The following is a 27,131-nucleotide window of genomic DNA, read 5'->3' as shown; positions in this document are numbered from 1 at the left end:
CTGTACTCCAAATGTGGCCTCACCATACATTTGTATAAGAGCATTATAATATTAGCATTTTTATTTTCAGTCCTCTTCCTAATGATCCCTAGCATGGAATTGGCCTTTTTCACAGCTGCCGCACATTGAGTTGACTTTCAATGAGCTGTCCACAACTACCCTAAGATCTCTCTCCTGGTCAGTCACCGACAGCTGCCATCAGTGTATATATGAAATTGGGGTCCCCACCATATGCAGGAGATCTCTTGCTGAACTCCGTGTGAGTGCTGAGAGATCTCCTGTCGGGAGAAGGCGCGCAGGAGGAGAAGGAGTGGTCGCAATGCCTTGGCGGTGGGATCGGGGGCCGGAGGAGGGGAGGCGGCCAAAGCAATTTGGAGAGCCCTTGCAAGGAGGAAGAAGCTCTCTCTGCGCGCCCACACACAAACCGACCCCACGCGCACACACCGCGCACTGCTTCTTCTGCCTGCCCCGCAAAAGCCTGCTCTGCTGCTCCTAGGTAGATCTGCAAAAGTCTGCCCACCCCCCCCCCCCCCGTCTTACCTGCAGCCAAGCAGGGAAAGGGGCAGCAGGGAGGTATCCAGCCACCCGATTTCTACAGTAAATATGGCGCCGGAGTTGGGAAAGCGCGGGAGGGATAAGTAAACTCTCCCCTGCCCTTAATGGAACCCCCACCCCAGTCCTTCTGAACCGAACTGCCCCGTGTCCTGACCGGTCTGGAGGCCTGTTGAATCACTATTAAAGCATGGGGATTTGTGGAACTGCACTATAGCAAAAGTTCCCTTTAACACATATTAGGCAGGCTACAGACTGCACAACTGTTGTACAAACATGCTTGTGGCAGAACAACACTAGTCTGGAACACAAGCTCCAGGCTTAGCACCAGTAGCTAATGCAACAGCTTTCCACAAGTGCTTCGTTAGAAAGGATGTCAATCATTTTCTGTTACCACACAAGGTTAAATATACTACGCATTTAGAGTAATAATATCACCATCACTAAGTGAGGGCTTTAAGAGATTAGTTGCATCACTACGATCCTTCTGAGACAAGTACTGTATTTCTTCTCCCAACAGCTGGATGAAAGCTACTTGCGTTGCTCCAGGATCTACTCTTCTAGTATCAGGATTTACTCTTCCATAATTTCCCTATTAATCTGCTGGATGCAGATTTAAACAATAGCTAGTTCTTACATTCTAAAAACAAGCAGGGGAACAGCCATTTTTTTTGTCCCAACCTCTTTTAGCTAGGCAAAGAGGCACCTTAATAATAATAATAATAATAATAATAATAATAATAATAATAATAATGGATACTAAAATGTTTAGAAACAACTGGTGTCAGCAAAAACATTCAGATATTTATTTTTAAAAAAGCAATGAGCATGTGGAGTACACAGTTAACAATCAATGGTGAGACACTTGGACAGGTTAGCATTAGAAGAGGCATCCCAGGTCCTTGGGAAGGACTCGATGTCTGGATAAAACAAACCAGTCAATAACACCTGTCTGACTGTGTAAACAAGAAATAATAATAATCTCATCTCATCATGAAAGACCCAGCAAAAGGTGCAGTTCCAAGTAATTATAGACCGATAACCTGCCTTCCAACCATGTTCAAATTATTAACTGGAATAATAGCAGATGAAGTCATGCAACACTTATTAACTAAGAAACAGCTTCCAGTTGAACAGAAAGGAAATTGCCCAAACACCAGAGGCACAAAAGACCAGCTGCTGATTGACAAAATGATTTTAGAAAATTGCAAGCGAAGAAAAACCAATCTAAGTGTTGCATGGATTGACTACAAGAAAGCCTTTGATTCATTGCCTCACACATGGATACTAAAATGTTTAGAAACAACTGGTGTCAGCAAAAACATTCAGATATTTATTTTAAAAAGCAATGAGCATGTGGAGTACACAGTTAACAATCAATGGCGAGACACTTGGACAGGTTAGCATTAGAAGAGGCATTTTCCAAGGGGACTCACTATCCCCTCTGTTGTTTGTAATCACCATGACCCCCACTTTCACAAATACTAAACAAAACAGGCCTCGGATACCAAACATCTAAAACATCAAGTCAAATCAACCATCTGCTGTACATGGACGATCTGAAGTTGTATGGAAAGTCCCAGTCAGAAATCAAATCACTGCTAAGCACTGTCCGTATATTCAGGAGCGATATAGCAATGGAGTTTGGACTAGACAAGTGTGCTGCATTAAAAATGAACAGAGGGAAAATAACAAAAACAGAAGGAATAGAACTGCCCAATGGAAGCAAGATCAAGAACCTGGAAGAGAAAGAACATTACAAATACTTGGGCATTCTCCAGGCTGATAACATCGCATACACTGAAGTTAAAAGAAAAATTGGAAGTGAATACATCAGGAGAGTTAGAAAAATCCTAAAGTCCAAGCTCAATGGTGGGAACACCATACAAGCCATAAACATCTGGGCTATACCTGTTATCAGATACACTGCAGGAATAATAGACTGGACCCAGGCAGAGCTAGAGACGCTGGATCGTAAGACCAGGAAAATCATGACCATAAATCATGCTCTGCACCCCCGCAGTGATGTAGATAGGCTATACCTCACTTGCAACTCAGGTGGAAGAGGAATGCTGCAAGTCCATCAAACAGTAGAGGAGGAGAAAAGAGGCCTTGAAGAATATATCAAGGACAGTGAAGAAGATGCACTTCAAATGGTCAATAACGCGAAACTATTCAACACCAATGAAAGAAAGCAGGCCTACAAGAAAGAACAAGTCAAGAACCGAGCAGAAAAATGGAAAAATAAGCCACTGCATGGTCAATATTTGCACAATATAAGTGGAAAATCAGACATCACCAAGACCTGGCAATGGCTTAAGAATGGCAACTTGAAGAAAGAAACAGAGGGTTTAATACTGGCTGCGCAAAAACAGGCACTAAGAACAAATGCAATAAGAGCAAAAGTAGAAAAGTCAAGAACAAACAGCAAGTGCCGCCTTTGTAAAGAAGCAGATGAAACCGTGGACCACCTAATCAGCTGCTGTAAAAAGTTCGCACAGACTGACTACAAAAAAGGCATGACAAGGTAGCAGGGATGATACACTGGAACATCTGCAAAAAAATACAAGCTACCTGTAGCCAAAAATTGGTGGGACCATAAAATTGAAAAAGTTGAAGAAAATGAAGATGTAAAAATATTATGGGACTTCCGACTACAAACAGACAAACATCTGCCACACAATACACCAGATATAACTGTAGTCGAGAAGAAAGAAAAACAAGTTAAAATAATTGACATAGCAATACCAGGGGATAGCAGAATAGAAGAAAAAGAAATAGAAAAAAATCACCAAATACAAAGATCTACAAATTGAAAGGCTGTGGCAGAAAAAGACCAAAATAATCCCAGTGGTAATTGGCGCTCTGGGTGCAGTTCCAAAAGACCTTGAAGAGCACCTCAACACCATAGGGGCCACAGAAATCACCATCAGCCAATTACAAAAAGCCGCTTTACTGGGAACAGCCTATATTCTGCGACGATATCTATAACTGACAATAAAATTCAGCCATCCCAAGTCCTTGGGAAGGACTAGATGTCTGGATAAAACAAACCAGTCAATAACACCTGTCTGACTGTGTAAACAAGAAATAATAATGGCAATGGCTTAAGAATGGCAACTTGAAGAAATGGCAACTTAAGAATGGCAACTTGAAGAAAGAAACAGAGGGTTTAATACTGGCTGCACAAGAACAGGCACTAAGCACAAATGCAATAAGAGCAAAAGTAGAAAAATCAACAACAAACAGCAAGTGCCGCCTTTGTAAAGAAGCAGATGAAACCATGGACCACCTAATCAGCTGTTGTAAAAAGATCGCACAGACATGACAAGGTAGCAGGGATGATACACTGGAACATCTGCAAAAAATACAAGCTACCTGTAGCCAAAGATTGGTGGGACCATAAAATTGAAAAAGTTGTAGAAAATGAAGATGTAAAAATATTATGGGACTTCCGACTACAAACAGACAAACATTTGCCACACAATACACCAGATATAACTGTAGTTGAGAAGAAAGAAAAACAAGTTAAAATAATCGACATAGCTATACCAGGGGATAGCAGAATAGAAGAAAAAGAAATAGAAAAAATCACCAAATACAAAGATCTACAAATTGAAATTGAAAGGCTGTGGCAGAAAAAGACCAAAGTAATCCCAGTGGTAATTGGCGCCCTGGGTACAGTTCCAAAAGACCTTGAAGAGCATCTCAACACCATAGGGGCCACAGAAATCACCATCAGCCAATTGCAAAAAACAACTTTACTGGGAATATTCTGCAATAATATCTATAACAGCAACAACATTGATAATAAAATCCAGCCATCCCATTTCTTTGGGAAGAACTCGATGTCTGGATAAAACAAACCAGTCAATAACACCTGTCTGACTGTGTAAATAAATAAATAATAATAATAATTTAATTTCTATACTGCCCTTCCAAAAATGGCTCAGAGCGGTTTACACAGAGAAATAACAAACAAATAAAATGGAACCCTGTCCCCAAAGGGCTCACATTCTAAAAAGAAACATAAGATAGACATCAGCAACAGTCACTGGAGATACTGTGCTGGGGGTGGATAGGGCATTACTCTCCCCCTGCTAAATAAAGAGAATCACCACGGTAAAAGGTGCCTCTTTGCCCAGTTAGCAGGGGTGGTGGTGTGGTGATTCTTTCTTTAGCAGGGGAGAACAACTGGCCCCATTCATCCACAGCACAGCATCCCTGCAGTGGGTGTTGCTGGTGGCTATCTTATGTTTCTTTTTAGACTGTGAGCCTTTTGGGGACAGGGAGCCAAGTGATTTATTGCATATTACTCTATGTAAACAGTTTTGGGCACTTTTGTTAAAAGCGGTATATAAATATTTGTTGTATTCAGTGCAACGTGAAATCTGCTTTGCACCTAGCGAGTCTAATCTAATTAGTCCGCGTAAGCCCTGATGCAATCCATCCTGTTACAAACTGCAACCTTTGGGCCTTCATGCTCACCCCACACCCCAAGAACATAGGAACAGTCTTGTTGGAACAGGCTCAAGGCCTATCTAGTCCAGCATCCCATTTCACACAGGTGGCCCACTAGATGACTCTGGGAAGCCCACAGGCAAGAGCTGAGGGCATGCCCTCTCTCCTGCTGTTGGTCCTCTGCAACTGGTATTTAGAGGAATCTTGCCTCTTAAGATGGAGGTGGCTATAGCCCTCAACTAGTAGCTATTGATAGACTTATCCTGCATGAATTTATCTAATCCAGGGCTGTTCAACTTTGGCCCTCCATCTCTTTTTGGACTATAGTGCCCATAATCCCCAACCACAGTGATCAATAGTCAGGGATCATGGGAATTGTAGGCCAATATCTGCAGGAGCCCCAAAGTTGAGCAGCCCTTCTTAAAGCCATCCAGGCTGGTGGCTGTCATCACATTTTGTGGCAAATAATTCCATAGGTTAATTATGTGTTGTATGAAAAAGTACTTCCTTTTGTCAGTCCTAAATTTCTGAGGAATCAGTTTCATCGGATAACCCCTGGTTCTAGTATTGTGAGAAAGGGAGAAAAAAAATACTCTATCCACTCTCTACACCAGGCCTGCTCAATTTAGCCCCCCCCCAGCTGTTTTTGGACTACAACTCCCATAATACCCAGACAGTGGCCAATAGCCAGGGGTTATGGGAGCTGTAGGCCAACATCTGCAGGAGGGCCGAGGCTGAGCAGCCCTGCTCTACACCATGCATAATTTTAGCCCCTGCTAACTGGGCAAAGAGACACATTTTTAACATGGTGATTCTCTTTATTTAGCAGGGAGAGAGTAACTGATCCCATCCAGCCCCAGTTCAGTATCCCTCCAGTGACCATTGCTGATGTCTATCTTATTTTTGAGATGGTGAGACCTTTGGGGACAGGGAGCCATCTTATTTATATATTATTATTTCTCTATGTAAACCACTTGGGAAACTTTTGTTGAAAAGTGGTATATAAATTGTTGTTGTTGTTGTTGTTTACAGACCTCTATCATGTCACTCCTCAGTCTTTTTAATCCTACTTTCCAGTAGGCTTATGAGATCACCTGGCATTCTGTGTGTGTTCATCCGTCCATTGCCCCCCCCCCCCGCAACTTCGCAATGCCTGGACCAATATGAACCAAGTCAGATACTGCTTGCTATAGCTGCAGGGACACATAAGGATGCCCAAATGGCGTGGCATGTGATGATGTCATCCACTTCCATTCAAAATGGCAGCCGCATGAACATCTGAGGCGCAAGCGGGCTAATTTGCAGACTGCCTAACCCATCTGAACCAAATTGGGTACAGTTGTTGTGAGTGACATCCTCCTCAATGGCATAGTTTGTGATGATGTCATCCACCCCGATCCAAGATGACGAACACGTAAACTTTTGAGGTGCAAGTGGGCTAACTTGTGAACTTCTTAACCGATTTGAACCAAATTTGCTACAGCTGTTGGGACACATAGGGACACCTCAATGGCGTAGATTGTGACAATGTCCTCCAACCCAATTCAAGATGGCGGACATGTAAGCTTTTGAGGCGCAAGTGCACTAACTTGTGGACAGCCTAACTGATTTGAACCAAATTTGCTACAGCTGTACATAGGGATGCTCCAATGGTGTAGTTTGTGATGTCATCCACACCGATCCAAGATGGTGGACATGTGAACCTTTGAGGCACAAATACACCAACTTGAGGACTGTCTGACCAATTTGAACCAAATGTGATACAGTTGTAGTGAGTAACACACAGGGACACCTCAATGGTGTAGTTTGTAATGATGTCATCCACACCGATCCAAGATGGTGGATGCATGAGCATTTGAGGTGCAAGAGCTCTAACTTGTGGACCTGGAACTGAACCAAATTTAGTCCAGATGTAGAGACAATGAAAGGAAGGTAGGCTGATTAGTTCTTACTAGAACTTGTTCTAAACTAAGAACCTCAGGTGTTGTAGCCTTATCTTGTAAGAAAAGTGCTCTCTCTCCTGCCTCTGCTTTGCTTAACAGCTAACCAGAATTAAGGTTCTGGAAAACTAAAAAAACATGCTCACTACTTTGTGGCACTTGAATTGGCCCTAATAAAGATATTACTATCTTTAGTAATATACTGTGGATTTTAGATTTTCACTAGTCCCATTTTTATCCGTACCTCTCTATCTCTCTTCTCCAATTGTAAAAATTTAGACTTGAAGTTCCTTGGGCAAAGACCTGTCTTTTTTTCCTTTTCTTTTTTGGTATGTTATTAATAGGTAAATTAGTGCTTAGTAAACCCCTGATAAAAGTTAGACCTTGTTGCTGCTGTCAAAATCACATCCTAGGGTTGTATTTCCACTGCAGCTCTCCAACTAGAGAGAGGCTTTCTTACAAGGTTCAAGAACCCCCAATCCCAGGCTAGACCATCTTGCACAAAGCAGCTCTTATAATGGACCACTGGTAAACCAATACTCCAGCCATCATTTTACAGGGACTGCTTTTGAGAAGGGAAAGATTTTAATGAATTCTGGAGACAAGCAATTGTAGTCCAATACAGAACCTCTCAATCTTCTGCAAGCAGTACACAAATGGATGAATTCTCTGAATCATGCTCTGAAACAACCAGCAATTACAGAGGTCTCATTAAGACAATGTACGTGCTTTTCGAAACACTGAGGCAGGGAAATCTGCTGGTTGCCTCACTAACTGAGCGAGGACAAAGCAGAGACTGTTCCCTTCTAAGGAAAAGACTCGTGCTCAAATCCACCAACGTCATTTGCTTTTGAGGCACAAATACAAATAGCAGTCAAGCAGCTCACCCACCAATGTTGCAGGAGCACAGAAGTCACCAATGTTCAGTTATGCTTCCAAGGAAAGATGCCATTTCATGTCATGCCAAAAAAGCAGGGAAGGGAAGGCACAGCCAGAAGGAGGATATTCTACATGTAGGGTTATATTTATTTCTAATAGACTGCTTATGAAAACTTGCTTTATAAAATAAGGGGTTACTAGAAAGCATTTTAAATTTCAAGGAAAAGGCTGTAGTTGTCTGTAATCACAAATTTGTGCTCCAACAAATTTGCATTCTGAAGCATATTCATTTATGAGATAAAAATACTACATACTTTGGTACTAAAGCAGTTTTCTTAAAGAGAAAGTAAGACTGCTTTGTATAAGGCTTTCCTTACTTTGAAGCTGTTTATACTCTTTAGTTTGTCCCATTTTAGACTATATCATATTATTTACTTTTGTAAATAAGTCACGTACAATATGTTGATTCGTCAGCCATTTTAGCATTTTAAAAGATAACAACTGTATTGGAATTTGTTTTAATACAATGCAATACAATAATAAAGTGGAATATATATATATATATATATATATTTCCTAGTTGTCCCCCAAAAGAGAGCCTTTGGACTCTAAACACACTGAGCCATCAACAGACTATGTTTACTTTGAAATGCCCTCTTTTGTTTCCTTTCATGTATCAGCTTTACTGACAGTAGTTTTCAGGTCTTCCCAGTTAATTAATGCTTTCTCCAAATAAGACCAGATCCAGGGTCAGGCAACACTCTATACTAAATCAGCTCAAACTCTACACTGTAAATTAGGAAACTGTACAGTATGCATAATATTTCAATTGCATGTAACTTTTTATAGAATCCAGCGCAATGACAAAAAGACCTGGAAGAAGAGGCAGGGAAGGATACAGGTAGGATGTCTAGGAATAGGAGTCATGAGGAAGAACAGGATTGTTTGTGTGCTGAGGCAGGGGGTGGCACCATTACCTCCTTTGACCAGGATGACTGCCTGGAGATTTAGTATGGAGGGCATTTGAGGCAGTGAATAAAGGATTGCAACTCAGTTCTTCCCAATTACAGACTGCTTTGCTTTGAACACTGGTGTCTCTTCCCTTTCTCCCATTAACCAATTCTTGTATCTTTGAGAACTGAGGAAGGAAAGAGTGGAACAGAATAATCTGGGAAGAGGTGATGCAAAGAAAAAAAAAAGGTCTAAAGCTTTAAGGAGCACAGTGTGCTACGCAGTTTTGTGGAATACAGATGATTTTCAGGAGTGTCAATAGTTCCACTGTTGGACCCACAAGTGTAGGCCTAGCCTACTAGCCAGACATTATTTGTAGTTGCCACCAATCCCCTCTCTTCCCTCAGATCTTTTTCTGGCACACAGACATTTTATTGATTGATTGATTGATTGTTACATTTATATACCGCCTTTCGTATATACCGCCTTTCGAACCCCAAGGCGGTTCACAAAAGTTAAAATATACAGTAAAATAGGCAATAAAAACATCAAGCTAAAAAATATAAAAAACATAAAATACAGGCATAAAAACAATACAACAGATAAAAACACACAGAAGCAGCAGTAAAAACGATTATGTAAAAGCCTGGGTAAAAAGCCAAGTTTTTACAAGCTTTCTAAAAGCCGTGATGGAGTCTGAGGAGCGAATGGCCACTGGGAGAGCATTCCAAAGTCTGGGAGCAGCAACAGAGAAGGCCCTGTCCCGAGTGCATGACAGCCGAGCCTCTCTCATTGTCAGCACCCGGAGCAGGACCCCCCCCACCCCAGATGTCCTCGTCAAGCGGGCAGCAACCCTTGGGAGCAGGTGGTCCCTCAAATACCCCGGGCCCAAACCGTTAAGGGCTTTAAAGGTCAAAACCAGCACCTAGAATTGGACCCGGAAACGAACCGGCAGCCAGTGCAACTCTTTCAAAATGGGGGTGATGTGCTCCCAACGGGCAGCTCCGGATAAAACCCTCGCTGCCGCGTTTTGCACTAGCTGCAGTTTCCGGATATTCTTCAAGGGCAGCCCCACGTAGAGCGCGTTACAGTAATCCAGCCGCGACGTGACTAAGGCATGGGTAACCGTGGCCAGATCTGCCTTCTCGAGAAAGGGACGCAGCTGGCGCACTAGCCAAAGCCGTGCAAAGGCACCCCTGGCCACCGCCTCCACCTGAGCTTCCAAAAGCAGAGCCGGGTCCAGTAGTACCCCCAAGCTGCGTACTTGCTCCTTCAAGGGGAGTGCAACCCCATCCAGAACCGATAAAATCTCCTCATCCCGATTGGCTCTCCTACTGACCAACAGTACCTCCGTCTTATCCGGATTCAATTTCAGTTTATTAGCCCACATCCAACCCATCACGGCCTTCAGCCCCTGATTCAAGACATCCACCACCTCCCTAGGATCAGATGACAAGGAGAGATAGAGCTGAGTGTCATCTGCATATTGCTGACAACTCAGTCCAAGTCCCCGGATGACTTCTCCCAGCGGCTTCATGTAGATGTTAAACAGCATGAGGGACAAGACTGAACCCTGCGGGACCCCACAGGCCAACGGCCACGGGGCCGAGCAGTAGTCCCCCAGTACCACCTTCTGGGCCCTCCTCCCAAGAAAGGAACAGAACCACTGCAACGCAGTGCCTCCGATTCCCACACTCGAGAGGCGGCCTAGAAGGATACCATGGTCGATGGTATCGAACGCCGCCGAGAGGTCCAGCAGAACCAACAGGGACGCACTCTCCCTGTCTAGTTCCCGGCGTAGGTCATCCACTAGAGCGACCAAGGCAGTCTCAGTCCCATACCTGGGGCGGAAGCCAGATTGAAAAGGGTCCAGATAATCCGTATCATCCAAGACGCTCTGCAGCTGGGACGCCACCACACGCTCTATCACCTTTCCCAAAAAGGGAAGGTTATATACAGACATAGGGCTCAGGAGAGAAGTGAGTCTTCTGTCCTTTACACTGGGATATGGAGATTTTAAGAAACAGTGGGAGCCCACTCCTACTGCTCAGAAAGGATCCCTGCCATTTCCTTCCTTCTCAAAAATGGCAGTGGAAATGAGACCTCTAGTGAGGAGATCTGTGTGGTGCTGGATGTCCTGCTCTCCAGAGGACTGGGGGCACTTGCCACTGGCAAGTGGACTTGTGGATGCCTGGTTAGACCCTAGCCCAACATTTCCCTAGTGTTAAAGCCAACAATACAGCTGACCACAAGAAGTCCTGCCTTAATGGGAAACTGGCTGAAGAAAAGCGACAATCATCTTCTCTCTATATAATTCTCTAAGGCATACACATGGTTAATCCCGTGTGTGGCAGCTCTTGCAAGAGTTCGCGAGCAGAAGCACCGTGGTGATTGGGCAGTGGGGATTCCATATGCATATAGGAAGGAGGAACCTCTGATGGTGAAGATCAGTTGGAATGCAACTGTTCTTGATTGTAGAGGAGAGAAGAATCTCTCTCTATAAAATGATAGTGGGCAGGGGTCTGCGAAGAGAGGGGTCGTGAGGGAGGAAAGAGCTCCTTCAGGATAAGGAGGCTGCCATTGTGTGAATTAGGAAACAAGATGAACAACTCCAGAAGGGAGAGTGAGCGAGAGAGAGAGAGAAGGGGGGGGAAGACAGAGAGGAAGAGCGAGTAGAGAAGAGAGAGAGAGAAGGAAGGAAGGAAGGAAGGAAGGAAGGAAGGAAGGAAGGAAGGAAGGAAGGAAGGAAGGGCAAGGGAAGGGCCTGAGGGGAATGAGCGGCCATGGTGGTGGCAGCAGCAAGGAGGGGCCCAGTCAACCGCTGCTGCTCCTGTAGGGAGGAGCAGGAGTGGGGCATGGGTGGGGAGGTCTCTGGGGATAGGGGGCTGCAGCTTGGCCATTATACGCCAGCAACTCTGCAGCTGTGACCAAGAGGGGTGAGTGGGATGGAGCAAAGGAGGAGCAGGAGTGTGGCTCAGGTGAGAGTGGAGAGATCTCTGAAGTGAGGGGGGCTGTGGCAGTAGCTGAGGGGAGAAATCAAGTACTAGAGTGCAGATGCTCTGTGCAGGTTAAGTTAGTTTGCTTTAAACACAGAACTGAACACTATATCCTTTGATTGCCTCACACTGTTTTAGAAAAGTAAGCCTTCAGATTTGGTCTTTTGTGGGGGCCTAGGATGAAATAATTAGGACTTTGTTTCAAAGCTTATGGACTGGCTGGACTTGAATTCAAGTAGAATCAAAATTAAATTAAATTAAATTAAATTAAATTAAATTAAATTAAATTTTTAATTCAAGCAGAATATTAATTATTTTGTCAGCTTCTTAATTTCTGTACGGAGTCCTTTGTTTTAGAAAGGCCCCTTACCTTACCACCGAGACTGTCACTGAAACACTGTGACTAAACACATACAATCTTTATACAATTTGCACATTGGTACATGTAGTATTATATACTTTTGCACACTAATTAGTTTCATCTCTTATGACTTTGAAAAATTATAGTGAGTTATTGGATAAAAACTGAATTTTATCTATTGTTACATTTCTATATTGCCTTTCATAAACAATCTCAATTTATCCTCTCCCCATCCCTGCAAATTATAAGACCAATCCTGCCTCTCTCAATTATCATATTCTACAGCAAAAGTAGATTTTCCTTTAACTCCAAAATATATACAGCTGAGTCCAGCATATCCTTATTTAAAATTGTTGACACTCAGTAAGCTTGGTCTTAACAATTTGTGTGTTTTAATCTTATTAGAAATAGCTTTAATTTTCAGATAAAATGCTTGTTTAATTGTAATCTATCCTCACTGTGGAGAGCACCAAGGGAGAAGAGGTTTCTAACTCTTGTGCATTAACTTTCTTTTTTAATGTATATGGGACACACTATCATGAGGTGGAGTTCACAGCATGTAATTCAGCTCCAGTAGCAAGAAGCCACCTTGGGATAGGTTTTATGAGAGCCAGTATATAAATCAAGCAATAAAATAAATAAATAAATAAAATGACCCAGCACAGAAGCATGTGCACAAAGCTATAGCTAGTCTACTCTACACCAAGCCAAGTTTCTTTATGCTGGAGTTCACAAAGTCAATGGCCAACAAGCAGACAAGCAAAGAAAGCACCAGCACTTCTCATGACAGGCTGCTGCGTGGTAGACTACCACAATTCTGCTGTTTGCAAGGGGGGGTGAGATGATTTTCACACCTCTCCCCTGTCCTGGAAGGTCTCCCTGCAACCTAAAAGTAGGTCCCCAAGGATTACATTATTATTATTTATTTATTTGATTTCTATACCACCCTTCCAAAAATGGCTCAAGGAAGTTTACAGAGAGAAATAATAAATAAATAAGATGGATCCCTGTCCCCAAAGGGCTCACAATCTAAAAAGAAACAACAGATAGACACCAGCAACAGTCACTGGAGGTACTGTGCTCAGCGTAGATAGGGCCAGTTACTTTCCCCCTGCTAAATAAAGAGAATCACCACGTTAAAAGGTGCCTCTTTGCCAAGTTAGCATGGGTTGACTCTCAGGAACCTACTTGTGGTACACAAGTGCTTCTGGATCAGAATCACAAAAACTGCTTTTTGGATCAGAGGAGATATGTAAAAGATTGACCACGACCACCAGCCCTACATGTGCATGCATGCTGCATTAGTACAGAAAGCAGCACCAGTACTCCATTGGGAACACTGGTACTGCATAATACTGCATGTTGGCCAATGTTTAGAAGAGCAATTATTTCTTTGCTCCTGTGTCATATCTTCATGTGATTTGCAAGACTGAGCATCCACTTCTTCTCCTTAAAGATATTAGCATAGGAGCAAATTACTTACTTGGCTAGCTTCCTATACCAGCTTGTAGACAATGATACAAGGGAAGCATACTGTAAAGCTTGCAAGTTTGGAGTTTTGCAAGTAATCGTTTCCCAAAAATATTTTTTACAACTTTGCAAAAGCAGCACATTGTAGCTTCAATTTTTGTTCCTCCATTTCATTTATCATCACATTTATTGCACCACGTGGGAACAGGTATTTCAGTGCCTGAGGCGACGCATCAAATGCTAGGGATGTGCAAACAGGTTTGAACTTGAACCATTTGAAATTCGAACTGATTCGGTTCAAAGGTTCAAACTCGGACCAAACAGGGCATTGCATTGGCAATAGCAATGCCGGTCCGCGTTTGAACCGATCAAGCCAGGTTTGGTTCGAACTGGTTCGAAGGTTCTAGAGTCCAATTTAGCTCCTATCGTCCATTTTATAAGACTTGTGTTGCTTGATTTCATTGGCTGAGCTATTGCTTCCCCGATTGGCCAGCTGAGTCTGGCTCTTTGGTAGGCCCAGAACTGTGCCAGTCCTTGAGAACTGGCACCCTATTGGCCAGGGGGGAGGCCAAAGGTGGGGGCTCCTAAAGAAGGGAGCTTCAAATCCTATTAAAGCCAAGCCTCTGGCCTAGCAAAATCACTCTGGTAACAGTCTTCCCTTGCTTCCTTCTGGCCTGCTGCTGCCTACTGGTGGTGACAGTGTGCCTGGCAGACTTGCTGTGTGTTTTTGTTCCCAATCCCTCAGTTGTGTCTGTTTTTCTGCTTCCCCCCATTCCCCCACCCGCTTTAAACATTTTCACCCCTGGAGTGATTGTGTGTGTTTGTTCTGCTGCTGGTTTGTTTTCCCCCCCTGAATGAGTGTCTCTCTCTCTCCCCTCTCCTGGGTCAGGGGGCCCAGGCCTCTCTCTGGCCCATGTCCTTAACTCCCAGTCCCCACTGTCCCCCCACCTTTTTTGCTTCTGTAGTGGCTGCTGCTTTTAAATCTGAGTTGAGAATAGAGAGTCCTCAGCTCAGCAGCCACTGCTAGTTGTCTTTTATTTTATTCCGGGTTTTTTTTTGGGGGGGGGGTTCCTTGTTTTCTCTGGAGCAGGGGCTTTTCTGTTAACCCTCTTCTTGCTGTGCTTAGCACACTGCCAGCTCCAGAGTCCAGTAGCACCTCTCCCCTGTCCTCCCCTTCCCCCTCACCTCCTCCCCATCCCCACAACCATTTTTCTCCCCCAAGAGCCTTTTTATTTATTTAATCAGTGTTAATTTGCTTGTTTGGGTGGGTGTTCAGCTGAAAAGCTTTTCATTCTGCCTGCTCACACTGTGCCAGCCTACTACTGATCTGGAATCCATTCCTTATTTTTTTCTCCTGACCAGTGTGTGGGGCAGAAGATCTCCAGGACAACAAGGGAGTAAGTGCTTACTTTTTGTTGTCCCCTTTAGTTTTCCTTAAAGAGGGCCTCCTTTCTGGTTTGTGTGTTGAGAGGTATATTTTCTGTTTTTCCCATTTTTTTCCTTTACAGGTTGTTTTTTGTTTTTACAGGTTCCTCCTTAGTTGCCCCCCATTATGAATTTTATTGCATTGGGGTTTTGTTTTGTTTTTTAATTGTATTATATTGTTGTGGGTGGAGTGGATGGGTAGGCTTGTTTTAAATAAGGTTTTTCTCAAATAGGAGTTGTTTTTTTAAAAAAACCTTCAGAGGTGGGAGGGATCCAAAACTGATGTGGGAGGCCAGGATAAGGGGCAGAGAAGATGTCGGCATGGGGTCCCGCAGGTCCACATCGGTGAATTATTTGGCCTAGGTAAGGCGGTAGTGTGGAGGCACTCCTGTCCCGAGGAGCCTGCTGCCACCAAGCCAGGTGCTGGAGCAGTGATGGGTCCATCGGGTGGTGCACCACCGGGGCTTACACCCTGCCAGGAAAGCTTCTTCCGTGGCGGGGGTGGAGGGTTGGGGATTGACAGCTGGCAGTGAAGTCAGATTTTCCCTCCCTCTTGTGGCCCCTCCAATGCTCCTCTCACCACTCAGTGGGGACACCATGATGATGCCTAGGTCGTGGCAGAGTCCAGTGCTGGGTCCCCCTGGGTCTGCTGCTGATGTGGAGAGAGTGGACCCTGGGTCTGCTGCTGATGTGGAGCGAGGCCCTTCTTCCACACAGGGTGGAGGTGGGAGGGGGTGACAGCAGTGGGAGAGCACCAGCAGCCCCTCATCCAAAAGGCCCCAAGACAGCATCCAGGACGTTGGAAGCCACCCAGAGCAGTGATGTTTGGTGGCATTTTGAGATCCCTCAAGATGCCCCAACCACTACTCGCTGCATCAACTGCAGGGCACAGGTCAGTCAGGGAGAGGATAATAAGCATCTGGGGACAACCTCCCTGTGGCGACACATGCAACAGCATCAACCAGATCTCGACTCCGCTGGCAGCGCAAGTGCGTCTAGTGTGCCTGCGACTAGAACTGACACAGGCCATGCGAAGGCTTCCATGAAGCAGGGCACTCTGCCAGGCAAGCGGTGGACACAGTCATTGGGCAAAAAGTGCCCTGGTCACATGGACCCACATTTCCTCACCCGCCTCATAGAGGAGATGATGGCCACTGACGACCAACCATTTCATTTAGTTGAGAATGCTGGCTACCGCCAGCTACTCCAGGCACTAGCGCCTGACAACACCATCTCCTCAAGAGCCACATACAGTCGGAACGTGGTCCCTTCCCTGTATGCGAGATGCAGGGAGCTCGTGTCAGCCATGCTTTGTGAAACACCGGCTAGCACCAGCGTGCATTTCACCACTGATCTGTGGAACAGTGTGAGTGGGATGCACGCTGCTTTCCTGGCCCTGACTGCTCCCTGGTGGGGTCCAGAGAGAGCGAGGACCTCCGGTGCGGACTCTGGTTCCACTACGTCCCACACCACATTTCAGCACAGGTGGGCCGCCTTACACATGGAAACCTTGGATGTCAAGCACACCAAGGAGGAGGTGGCAGCCATACTCAGCCACCCAAATGAGGAGTTGATAGGCTGATTGCCACACCTCAGAAGGGAGTTCATTGTGACAGACAATTGCTCCAATGTCACGGCAGTAGTAGAGTCAGTGTTGGAGTGTGTTAACATCTGCTGCATGGCACACACGCTTCACCTGGCTGTCAGGGATGCCCTTGGCCTCAAGGAGGTGAAGGCGTCCAGGGAACATGCCACCCCATGGCAGTGCTGTTGTTGCCATGGCTGTGCTTGTGGAGAAGTCCTGCAAGATTGCAGCCCACTTCCAATGGAGCGAGAAGTCCAGGCGCCTGCTTTGCGAGCAGCAGCATGTCCATGGGCTTCCACAACATCTCATCCCTAAAGATGTAGATACCTGGTGGAACTCGACCTACCTCTTGTTCCAGCGCCTGCTGGAGCAGGAGGTGGCCCTTGACGACCTGGTGAGGAACAAGTCCTTGGGTGTGTGCGACCTATCCAACACAGAGTGGAAACTCATGTCTGAGATGGTGTTGGCACTTGAGCCCTTCCTGTTTGCCATGAAGTGCTTGTGTGATGACACCACTCTTCTGAGACAGGCCCTGCCTGCAGCTCTCCTTCTAGAGAAGCTGATGAGTGAATTCCAGACCTCTCTGATCATGCCAGAAAGGCATGCTCTGGCTGGAAGGCTGAGGACCGGGGTTGTCGACAGGCTGGTTGATGAGTTGGGTGACAGGGAAGAGTATGTCCTGGCTTGTCTCTGTGACAATAGCAATGCCGTTTGTATGGATAACCTACCCAGGTGGAGGGACCTCCTGGTCGACAGAGTTAGGGAAGAGGAGGTCATTAGGACCGGCAGAGAACAGGAGGGTGGTGATGGTGTGCCCCTCGACCCACACCCAGCAGCAGCAGTGCGAGCAGCCCTTCAGCTCCCACCCCTTCTTCCCAATCCAGTGGTGTGGCATCCCGGGCAGCAGTGCCAACACAGCAGGCAGTTCCTCCTGCCAAATCAGCCCAGTGGTTTAAGGGGGTATGCCTTGGCACCTTGCCCAGTTCACGGGAGGCTTGGCCTACCAAGCCCACCAGTGCTGCACAATGCATTGCCCAGTACCTGGAGGAGCCTGTGGAGGAAGACCTCTGAGATGGACCGCATGCAGTTCTGGGCAACCCACCACATCTAGCTGGATCTGGCGGTGGTTGCTGTGCACCTCCTCTTCTGCCCACCAACCAGCGTCCAGAGCGAGCAGGTGTTTTCACGTGATGACGATGTGGTAATACCCGCTTGGTCCCGATTGGACCCTGGCTTGGTCAAGCAGTTTGTCTTCCTAAAGATCAACCTCCCCCTGCTGGGCTACCCCAAGGTGGACATTGAGCTAAGCGAGTGACTGGATCACCTGCTCAGCAACAACTTCTGCTCATCCCTTCCTTCTTCAGTCATGCCATGTCACAGCATGCTTGCTAGTGCTGTGACATGACAACTGGACACTCCCCCACTGGTGTAACCAAATGCTGAACTAACCCCTGCTTCCACCTGACCACAGCACTGGGGGCAGGGGGGGGGAGGAGCGTGGGTGCACACACAGACACTAGGCAGTTGTGCCAGTGTGGCACTGTGTAGATTGTAAATAGTAGAAGTTTTTTCTTTCCTTTGCATAGATAGTGTTTTTGGTTTGGTTTGTGTAAATAGTTGGTGTGTAAATAATACTGCATAGCTGCTGTATGGATGGATTTTTATATATACTTCTGTATATATGTATTTGTTAAGTCTGTTTATTTAAGCCCCCCCCCCCTTTTCCCTCTCCAGTTTAGTTCTGCTGACACGCACACATGCACCAGACACGCATGCACCGGCAATGATGAATAAGCAGTCTTCTGCCACACCATGTTGTGTGCGGCATCCATTGACCCACCTCTGAGCCAGACTTTCCTATCCCTTTAATTTTTTAAGAGCCCCACTCTCTTTCCCCTCTTTCGAGCCTAACAAGCAGCACACACACCAAGCAAACACGCATGCATGCCAATGATGACTATGTGGTCTGATGCCACCAGGTACCTGGGGCCGTGTGTGGCCTCCAGCAAGATGTGATGGATCTACCCCTCTGAGGCACTTTTCCCAACAGGCAAAACACATGAAGAGAGGAGCAGAAGAACAAGGTGTATGTGTTACTTTAAGTTCTCCTTCAGTGTGGTGGTGTGTTTTTGCCTTGCCCCTCTTTCTTTGAAGTTTGCATGCCAGTTTGGTTTTACTGCCTTGTGCTGCCTTGTTGCTAGGTCTAGCTTGTTTGTGGCTGTTGTAGTCTGTGGTGTTTGATTTGGTTCCCTTGGTTTTGCAGTTGTGCGGGCACAGCAGCAGGTCTGTCTCTGTGGCAGTCTTTTGGTTTTCAGCTTGGTGTCTTTTTAGTTGTGTCACTCCATGTTGGTGTTACGTCCTGCTACAGCACAAAACCAGAGTGGGTGGTAGGCACCCATGGGTGCCAACTGCCACCCGAACCCCAAAGCAATTAGGCACTCCTGTGCTCTTAGGTGATTTTTTTTTTTTTAAAGATTGTTTTCCAATTTTTGTATTTCTCCCATGGGGACAATGGGGTTTTGAGGTGGAGGGTGCCTGGGCACCCCAAAATGGGTTTGGGGGCACTGCAGGTTGTGCAACAACTTCCTGCAGGCTGCTCCAAGCCAGTGGGGTTTATGGTGTGGTTTTTTTCCAGGATTTTTTTTCCATCTCTGGCCTTTAGCTACTCTGGTGTGTGCACATGTATATAAAAAGTTCTTCATAGGGATTCATTGAGAGAACTCATATAGCAGCAAGTCCAATCACAAATTGGATTCTTGGTGGCAGAATGAGTTCTCTCAATGAATCTCTATTACATACATACATACATACACACACAAACCAGAGAAGCTACTCTGATAGAGAGAGACAGTTAAAAGGTGAGAAACTAAAAAACCTAGAGGGGGGAACCCTAACCTCACTAGCTTGGAGGTGCCTGGGGGGAGTTGTGACACAATCTGCCATGCCCCCAATACCCACTTTGGGGTACCCAGGCATCTCCCAAAGGAGAGGGATGGGGCTGCCTTAAATCCTCATTATTCCCTTTGGGAGAAATGCAAAAATAGGAAAATCTTCCAAAAAAATCATTAAAAATCACAGGAGTGGCAAATTGCTTTGGGGTTCAGTGGGTGAGTGACACCCCAGTTTTGTGCCCCTAGGTGCTCTGCATAGGGAATAATGGGCCAGTTTGAGTCCTCATTATACCCTATGTAGAACATTTTAGAAGCGGTTCGAACTGGAACTGAACCCGGGGGGTGGGGGCGGTTTCCAAGCAAAACCAAACCCAAACCTACCCACCCTGGTTTGAATTTGAACCAAACAGACCAAGCCAGGTTTGTGCATATCCCTACCCAATGATGCCTTGCCCAGTGCCCCTGGTGAGGGCCAGCTCTTTGAATAGTGGTCAAACCAACCTGTGGAGTGGGGGAAGAGAGGAAGCAAAGTTGCCAGTAGCCTCCTCTTCTCTCCTTGTGCTTCTTTCAAGGTCTACAAGGACTGTGAGGAGAGGCACTCATCAAAGCATGTAACAGAAGTGCTGTGGTGGCAGTGGACATCTTGCCACCCTGCTGGTGCCAATACTCTTCTGTCTGAGGCAACTGCCTCACCTTGCCTCATGAAAGAGCCACCCTGACATGGGAAACCAAAAATGTACCTATAACAAGTCTTTCAATGATGTCTTCCAGCTAATGCAGAGACTAAGTTAGAAACATCAATTCAGGCAAGTCTTTACTTACCACATGGTAAAAGCACTGCTGTTTATTCAGTTTGCTGACTTACCTCCTGCATACATAACTGCCAACATAATGGAGGAGATCCAGGACACTTTGCTGCTAGAAGCGTCAAATATTATCTCTATATCTTTGAAGAATACTGTAATGGATTTTGGGAATGCATAGGAGAAGCCAATAGAGATAAAGGCACCAACAACTACAGCCCAGCCCCATCCTCCTTCTGGTGGGGTATATCCCGCAGGGCCTCCAATTGCTGGTGGCATGTTGACTGAAGGGGTAGTAATTCAAACAGGTATCAAAAATCTGCAAAGAAAACAGAACATTATAGTTAGGACTGCTGAATTATCTTCAGGCCCTAGAGAAATTCATGGAGAACAAGTCAATCAATGGCTATAACCATCAAGGTTCAGAGGCATGATACCTCGGAACATCAGCTGCAGAAGCAACAGCAGAAGAGAAGCACACCTTCATCTCCTGGTTGTGGGCTTCCCAGAGGCATCTTTGTGAAAATAAGTGAGAAGCAGGATACTGGACTAGATAGGCCTTGGGCTTAATCAAGCAAGAATCTTATGTCCTTTCAGTCTTTTTCAAAAATGATGGAAAGGCTGCATAGATGTGCTGCTGCTGCTGTTCAGAAGCACACCGTACCGATTTCAAACCTCAGTGCTGTTTGTTTTTAAACAAAGTTTAAATGCAGTTTCCTGAAGAGCATGACAAATTCATACTGAAAGCTTCTAATGTATGATCTGATATCAAGGTTGGATCTGAAAATTTCAAGACTGTACTATATGACTACCAATGATTTAAAACTAGCAGAGTTCAAGAAAAATCCAGTCATTTACCTATTATAGGACAAGCTACCTTAGGTGTCCTGAGCAACTAGAAATAAGATGGATTAGGCACATAGGTATTCAGGTATTAGAAATGAAAATTTTCTGGAAATGTTAAAGCCATGTGGAGTGGGGGGAATTTCCATCCACCCCACCCCCACCCCCTGAAATAAGTGGAAACTTTAGGGGGAAATTAAATACTTATTTTTGTATCTTATTTAATTTTACTGTTTTAAAAACACTAGATGAACTACATACAGCTTTGCACAAAAAGTTTTCCCCTTTAAAAAACAGAACGAGACATTTATACTTTTACATTTCGTAGCTATAGCAAACAAGAGATAGACCTCCAAGCTGCTGCTGCTGCAACCCGAGGTATCTTGGCATGCCTGATATTTTGCCAGCTGAACATTAGGAAGGGGGGGATTTACCTTTCATTTACTAGTGCAGGACTGGCACAACTGTGACCAATAGTCAGGGGATGATGGGTGTTTTAGTCCAACAGTTGGCAGGTCAAAGTTGTGCAGCTCTGCACTTATGAAGTATTGATGGTTCTTATTTTCCTTAAATAACCACCAATACTGTATCTGAAATTAGGAAGTCTTCCTGCAGTCAAGATTATCAAGACTAGAAAGAGAAGAACCTTGTTATTTTCTGGGCTCTAAATGTCCCTGAGGGTCACATGACTGAACTCCTGCAGGACCAAATGCCTACAGGTATTCTGAGAAGCAAAGGCCAAAATGCATCTGGGATCTGAGAATTATATATTACTCTATATCAGGGCTGCTCAACTTCGGCCCTCCTACAAATGTTGGCCTACAACTCCCATCATCCCTGGTTATTGGCCACTATGGCTGGGGATTATGTGGGTTGTAGTCCCCAAACAGTTGGGGGTCATAAACTGAGCAGGCCTGCTCTATATCATGCAGGATCAGAATTGTATGCAGCATTCTGAAAGAGCAACAGGCAGGAAGGGGTAGTATTTTAAAACTAACGTTTCCCATGCAAAGCTTCTCATGATTCATGCTAACAGAAAACATTTCCTAAAACATTTTTTTCAGTTTTCCCAGAATTTTCAGTTTTCCCTTTCTGGCCTCAGGAAAATAAAAACCCCTTCTCACCCTGTACCCTGCCAAACTGTTCCCAGTTTTTAATGTCTCTAGGATGGTCATGTGGGATTTTCTCCCTAAGAAAAAGGAGCTAAGTGCTAGTGTTAAACAGCAATTTCTGACAAGTCTCTTTGCTCAAGATTTCCAGAACTACCATACTCCAGTCTTTACTTTAAACACTATCCATGTTGGGTCCTAAAGTCAGTTACATATTTATTTGTATTAATTGCACAAACAAGATGATGTATAAGAGTGAGACAAAGACAGCAATCATAGGGGGTCTGGGAATTTAACATTAGGCTTCTCACACAAAAAGTGACAGAGGCATTTAAAATGCACTTGGCTATTGACAGAACAGAGTTCAAATCATCACATCTCAGGTCACAGCAGCTGGGCAATCCAAGAACCAATGAGCATAACTTTTATGGAGTTTATTTTAGACTTCTACAGAAGGGTCAGCCTGGTTTCAATCAGCACACAGCCATCAGCAAACTCATGAAAGCTAGCGGTCATAAATGGCCAAGTGCAAAAAGTGGCACAACTGCTCACAGACTTTTTTGGCTTGAGTGTACTCCAAAACGTAGTCAGACACACAAATTCAAATCATGCTGACCCACCGCCCCACCTGAAATTAGCTTCCGGCTGAACAATAATTATATCTTAAGTTCTAATGCCTACATGTTCATTATCCATTAGATCACAGCAGAAAAAGGCAAGAGCCTGCATTCCTAGAAGAGATGCAAGGAGGTAGTATGAGAAACAAAGACAGGTGCCTTGCTCTTTTTTTGACATTTCTAAATGGCTGCCATTTTTATTTCTAAGTAAATAAAAACACAGAAACAAACTGTACCAACCTTTTCCTCCACTTTGCAAACACATTCCTTCTCCTGCAATGCCCTCTCAGGTTCCTCTAGGGTTCTTTGAACCCAACACTGCTTTAGAAAAGTCTTCTTAGCCGTTTTAGAACTAAAGGCATTTTCCTTTGGTGCACTGAAGAAACCATTCTGAGCTACTTTGCAAGTAGCTCCCTCAATGTTCACTACTCTCCATGGCAACATCTCTCAAGATTTTCCGAAAGACACAGACACCCGATGCTCAAGTATTGCCACCCGCTCTCAATGCTGCTGTTGCTCACTGTTTCCTGTATGCCTTTTGGGGTCAGAGGAATCACATTACACTAGACTCCTGTTGCTTCGTACCTGTAAGGAGCTACACAGAAGAGATTTTTCTGGCTGCATTTGATTAGTGGTAGACTATTCTATCTCAGGATGTTCCTATTCATGGGAGAAGTGTCAAGTTCGATGCTTAATGAAGATCCTTCCTCAGGCCAGAGTGTGAAAGTCTGAGAAGCTAAAATCGTCAAGCAAAGAAAGAGCACCAATTACCCAGACCACTTCCTGAAAAGATAAGGAGCCCTGCAGCATCACAGGAAACCTTTCCATCCTTTAGTGTCAGAAGTCTGCCCTTATGCTTAAAGCAAATGAACATCTAAAGATATCAAAAGCTCTCAGAAGAGAAGGGACTGAACAATACTATTGAAAGAGGGTAAAGTAGAGGGGAAAACAGCATTTTGTGGGAACACTAAGTCAGAAACACCTTTCTCTTGACCAGAACAATCCAAATTCCCTAAAACGAAATCCTTTATAATCACTCTTAAAGGAGGTCTGAAGGTCACTCAGCAAACCAATCACAGTAACCCAAAACAATGACATTTTGATAGATGTCTATATGCTTTGCACAGGCTTAATGGGATCTGAAATCCTGCATGATTTAGAATGTAGATCATGCTGCAGAATTCCCATGAGCACAGTGCAACTATTTGGGTTACACCAGGGATTCTCAAAGTTGGGTCCTCAGGTGTTATTGGACTTCAACTCCCATAATCCCCAGCCTCAGTGGCCTTTGGTTGGGGATTATGGGAGTTGAAGTCCAATAACACCTGAGGACCCAAGTTTGAGAATCACTGGGTTACACAGAAGGCAGTTTAACAGATGCCACAGTGCAAGGTTTGTATATTATTAAACATAAATTTTAGCTTCCTTAGAAATGTAAACATTACTTCAAAGACATGAGCTGTAGTCTAGGGGGTCTGAATGTATCCAGACCCAGTTTTGGAATGGCCTCAAGTCCTTAATACATTAGCATCAGTTGCTGGGGGGGGGGGTTATGCAGGATCTTAAAGCATGCCTTAACGAAGCACACTAAACTGGTCACTTTAGGCAGCATGAACAGGGAGCAATAGGTGGCTTGCCCTCTCTGTCCCAGCCAGCCTTCCAGAGCTCTGACTGTCTTGGAAAGGGAAGTTGAAGAGCATGCATCCATGTGCACATACCCTTTCCAGCACAGCCAAAGGCGGTGCCTGTGTGCCAGTCCCATTAGCCAGATCTAAGATGGCTGCTTGACTCCAGTCCAGATGATGCACAGGATGCCCTTCAGCTACATTGCTACTCACTCAAAGTGAGAAGGAAAATGGAGGTTGCCACAAGGTGGCTAGCAGCTTCAACAACTCTCAGCAGATTGTTGTTGTCACTGGATAGAAAGCTTCCACCTCTATCCCCTTCTTTCTCCTTGCTCTGGATGCACAAGGGTAGCTGAACGTCCTGGGCACAGCAGAGCAATCTGTAGACTGGAAGCCATCCGGTGAAGAGAAGGAACAGAGTGGCTGGCAACCTATTCCTCATGCAATCTGAGTCATACAGGAGAAAGAAACATTGGTCCTACCATGAAGGGTTCTTTCTCCTCTGAAGTAGGAGGTCACTGCTCACAATGGGTAATCTTCTGCTCCTTGCTCCAGATAAGACAGAAAATCTCAGGTGTTTTAGATAGGTGATGATCCGCCCCCTTCTCCCAGCATGCCCAGATGAACTTCCCCAGTTCCGACTGTCAAGTCTCATGATGGATTGTTCCCAATCATGGTGATTTTCTTGGCTTGTTTGACTAGCTCAGCAGTGTTACGGACTAGAGGTTAGCATGCAATGGGAGGAGGACAGAGGACGGAATACCTGAGATTATAGAACTGTTAGTACAGAGATAGAATAACGTTAGTGTCACTTCAGTGAGCGCAGCCAATTGACGAAGGTATGTGTCAGATCCACGGGTGGGCCGTGTGACCTCCTACTTCAGAAGATAAAGAACCCTTCACGGTAGGACCACAGTAGGACTTCACTGCTCACAATGGAGCAGGGACCTGGCATGGAAAGACACAAAAAGAGCTTCAGACCTTCTTAAGTCCTTGGTCCTTTGAATGTATATGCGAAGCGCCCTACGTAGGTCTAGGGTATGCCATTTACGTTCTAGTGGGTGCTTTGGGCTGGGGCAGAAAGACGGTAGCACCAGTGCTTGGGACTGAAGATCAAGTAGATTTTAGAGATGAAGGTTGGATCTGTCTTAAGGACCACCGTGTCCGGCTGGAAGACACAGAGCTCCTTTCGCACTGAAAGCGCTCCCAGCTCCAACACTCTGCGTGCCAAGGTGATAGCTGCCAGGAAAAGGACTTTGTAAGATAGGTATTTCAACGGGATGGCTGACAGCGGTTTGAAGGGAGCGAGCATGAGAGCGTTTAGGACTTTATTGAGGTTCCATGAAGGAAAGCGATGGGACTGTTGGTGGGGCGATATTGGTAGCCCCCTGTAGAAAGCGTGACAGGTGGGGGTGAAGAGCCAAACCCCCTGCACCCCTAAGCTTAAGCACTGAGACTAAGGCTGAAGCTTGTCGTCTTAAGAGTATTGGGTCTCAGACCCTGATCCAGGCCCACCTAAAGGAAAGCCAAGACCTAGTGAACCTTGGCCGAACCTGGATCGATCGTCTTGCGCCGACCCATCTGAGAAAGGCAGCCCAGGTTGTCTGGTAAATCCTACTGGTGCTCTGGCACCTAGCGGCCAGAATTGAATCCTGCAATTCTAGAATTGTATCCTGCTTGGAGTATCCTGAATTCAGAATTGTATCCTGCTTGGAGTATCCCTTCTTTGCTAACTAAGCGCGCTCAAACTCCAGTCATGTAGCTGGAGCCACGCAGGGTCTGGGTGAAGTAACGGCCCCTGGAATAGTAGGTCTGGTTGCTGTGGGAGAGGCATTGGCTCTGTGACTGAGAGAAGCACCAGACTGGTGAACCAAGGGTGCTTTGGCCAGAAGGGTGCCACTAGAATGACTTGTGCTCCCCTCTGGCTGAGCTTCGCCACCACCCGAGAGATCAGGCCTATTGGGGGAAAGGCGTCCAGCAGTCCTGGTGGCCAAGGGGTATTTAGGGCGTCTGTGCCCTCCGCGAGGTGATGGTAGAACCTCGTAAAGAAGCGGGCTAATTTGGTGTTCTCTGGGGATGCGAACAGGTCCACTTGGGGGGCTCCCCAGGTTGTTCTGTATCTGCCTGAACACTTCGGGGTGAAGTGCCCACTCTGCCTGGTCCACTGTCTGGTGACTGAGTCAATCTGCCTAGACATTGGAAATGCTGCTAAGGTGCTCCGCCCTGATCGACAGCAGGTGTGACTCTGCCCACTGGAAGAGAGCATTGGACTCCTCCATCAGGGATGTGGACTTCGTCCCGCCCTGCCGGTTCACGTGGGCCTTGGCCATCATGTTGTCGGTTCTGACCAACACATGTTGTCCCTGTAGTAAACCTGAGAAGTGGCTCAGGGCTAGCCTGATGGCTCTCAGTTCTAACCAGTTGATGCTGTGCCGGGCTTCCTCCGAGGACCAGAGGCCCTGAGCCGTCTGTCCTTCGCAACGGGCTCCCCATCCTGACAGGCTGGCGTCTGTGGTGACGGAGATTCTGTCGGGTTCCCTTAGGGGATTTCCTTTCCCCAGATTCGGGGAGAGCCACCAGAGGAAGGATTGCCGTACCTGTCCTGGGAGTGGTATCAGATGCC

General features: G+C 45.7%; 1 protein-coding gene across 3 annotated transcripts in view; it reads right to left on the bottom strand.

Moving 5' to 3' along the window:
- Nucleotides 1-27,131, bottom strand: part of SLC16A1 (solute carrier family 16 member 1) — a 97,117-nt gene that overhangs the window by 17,904 nt on the left and 52,082 nt on the right. For 2 of the 3 annotated variants that reach the window (XM_053245130.1, XM_053245131.1), the window contains exon 2: nt 20,377-20,633. In XM_053245130.1, coding sequence (XP_053101105.1) covers nt 20,377-20,593 — 217 coding nt within the window. In that variant the 5' untranslated portion in view covers nt 20,594-20,633. Of the gene's footprint in view, nt 1-20,376; nt 20,634-23,123; nt 23,286-27,131 lie in introns of those variants that run through there. The other variant, XM_053245132.1, reaches the window with a different exon arrangement.

Source organism: Hemicordylus capensis, chromosome 4 (genome assembly GCF_027244095.1).
Source record: "Hemicordylus capensis ecotype Gifberg chromosome 4, rHemCap1.1.pri, whole genome shotgun sequence".
NCBI classification, from domain to species: Eukaryota; Metazoa; Chordata; class Lepidosauria; order Squamata; family Cordylidae; genus Hemicordylus; species Hemicordylus capensis.
This window is presented reverse-complemented; position numbering and strand designations above follow the sequence as displayed.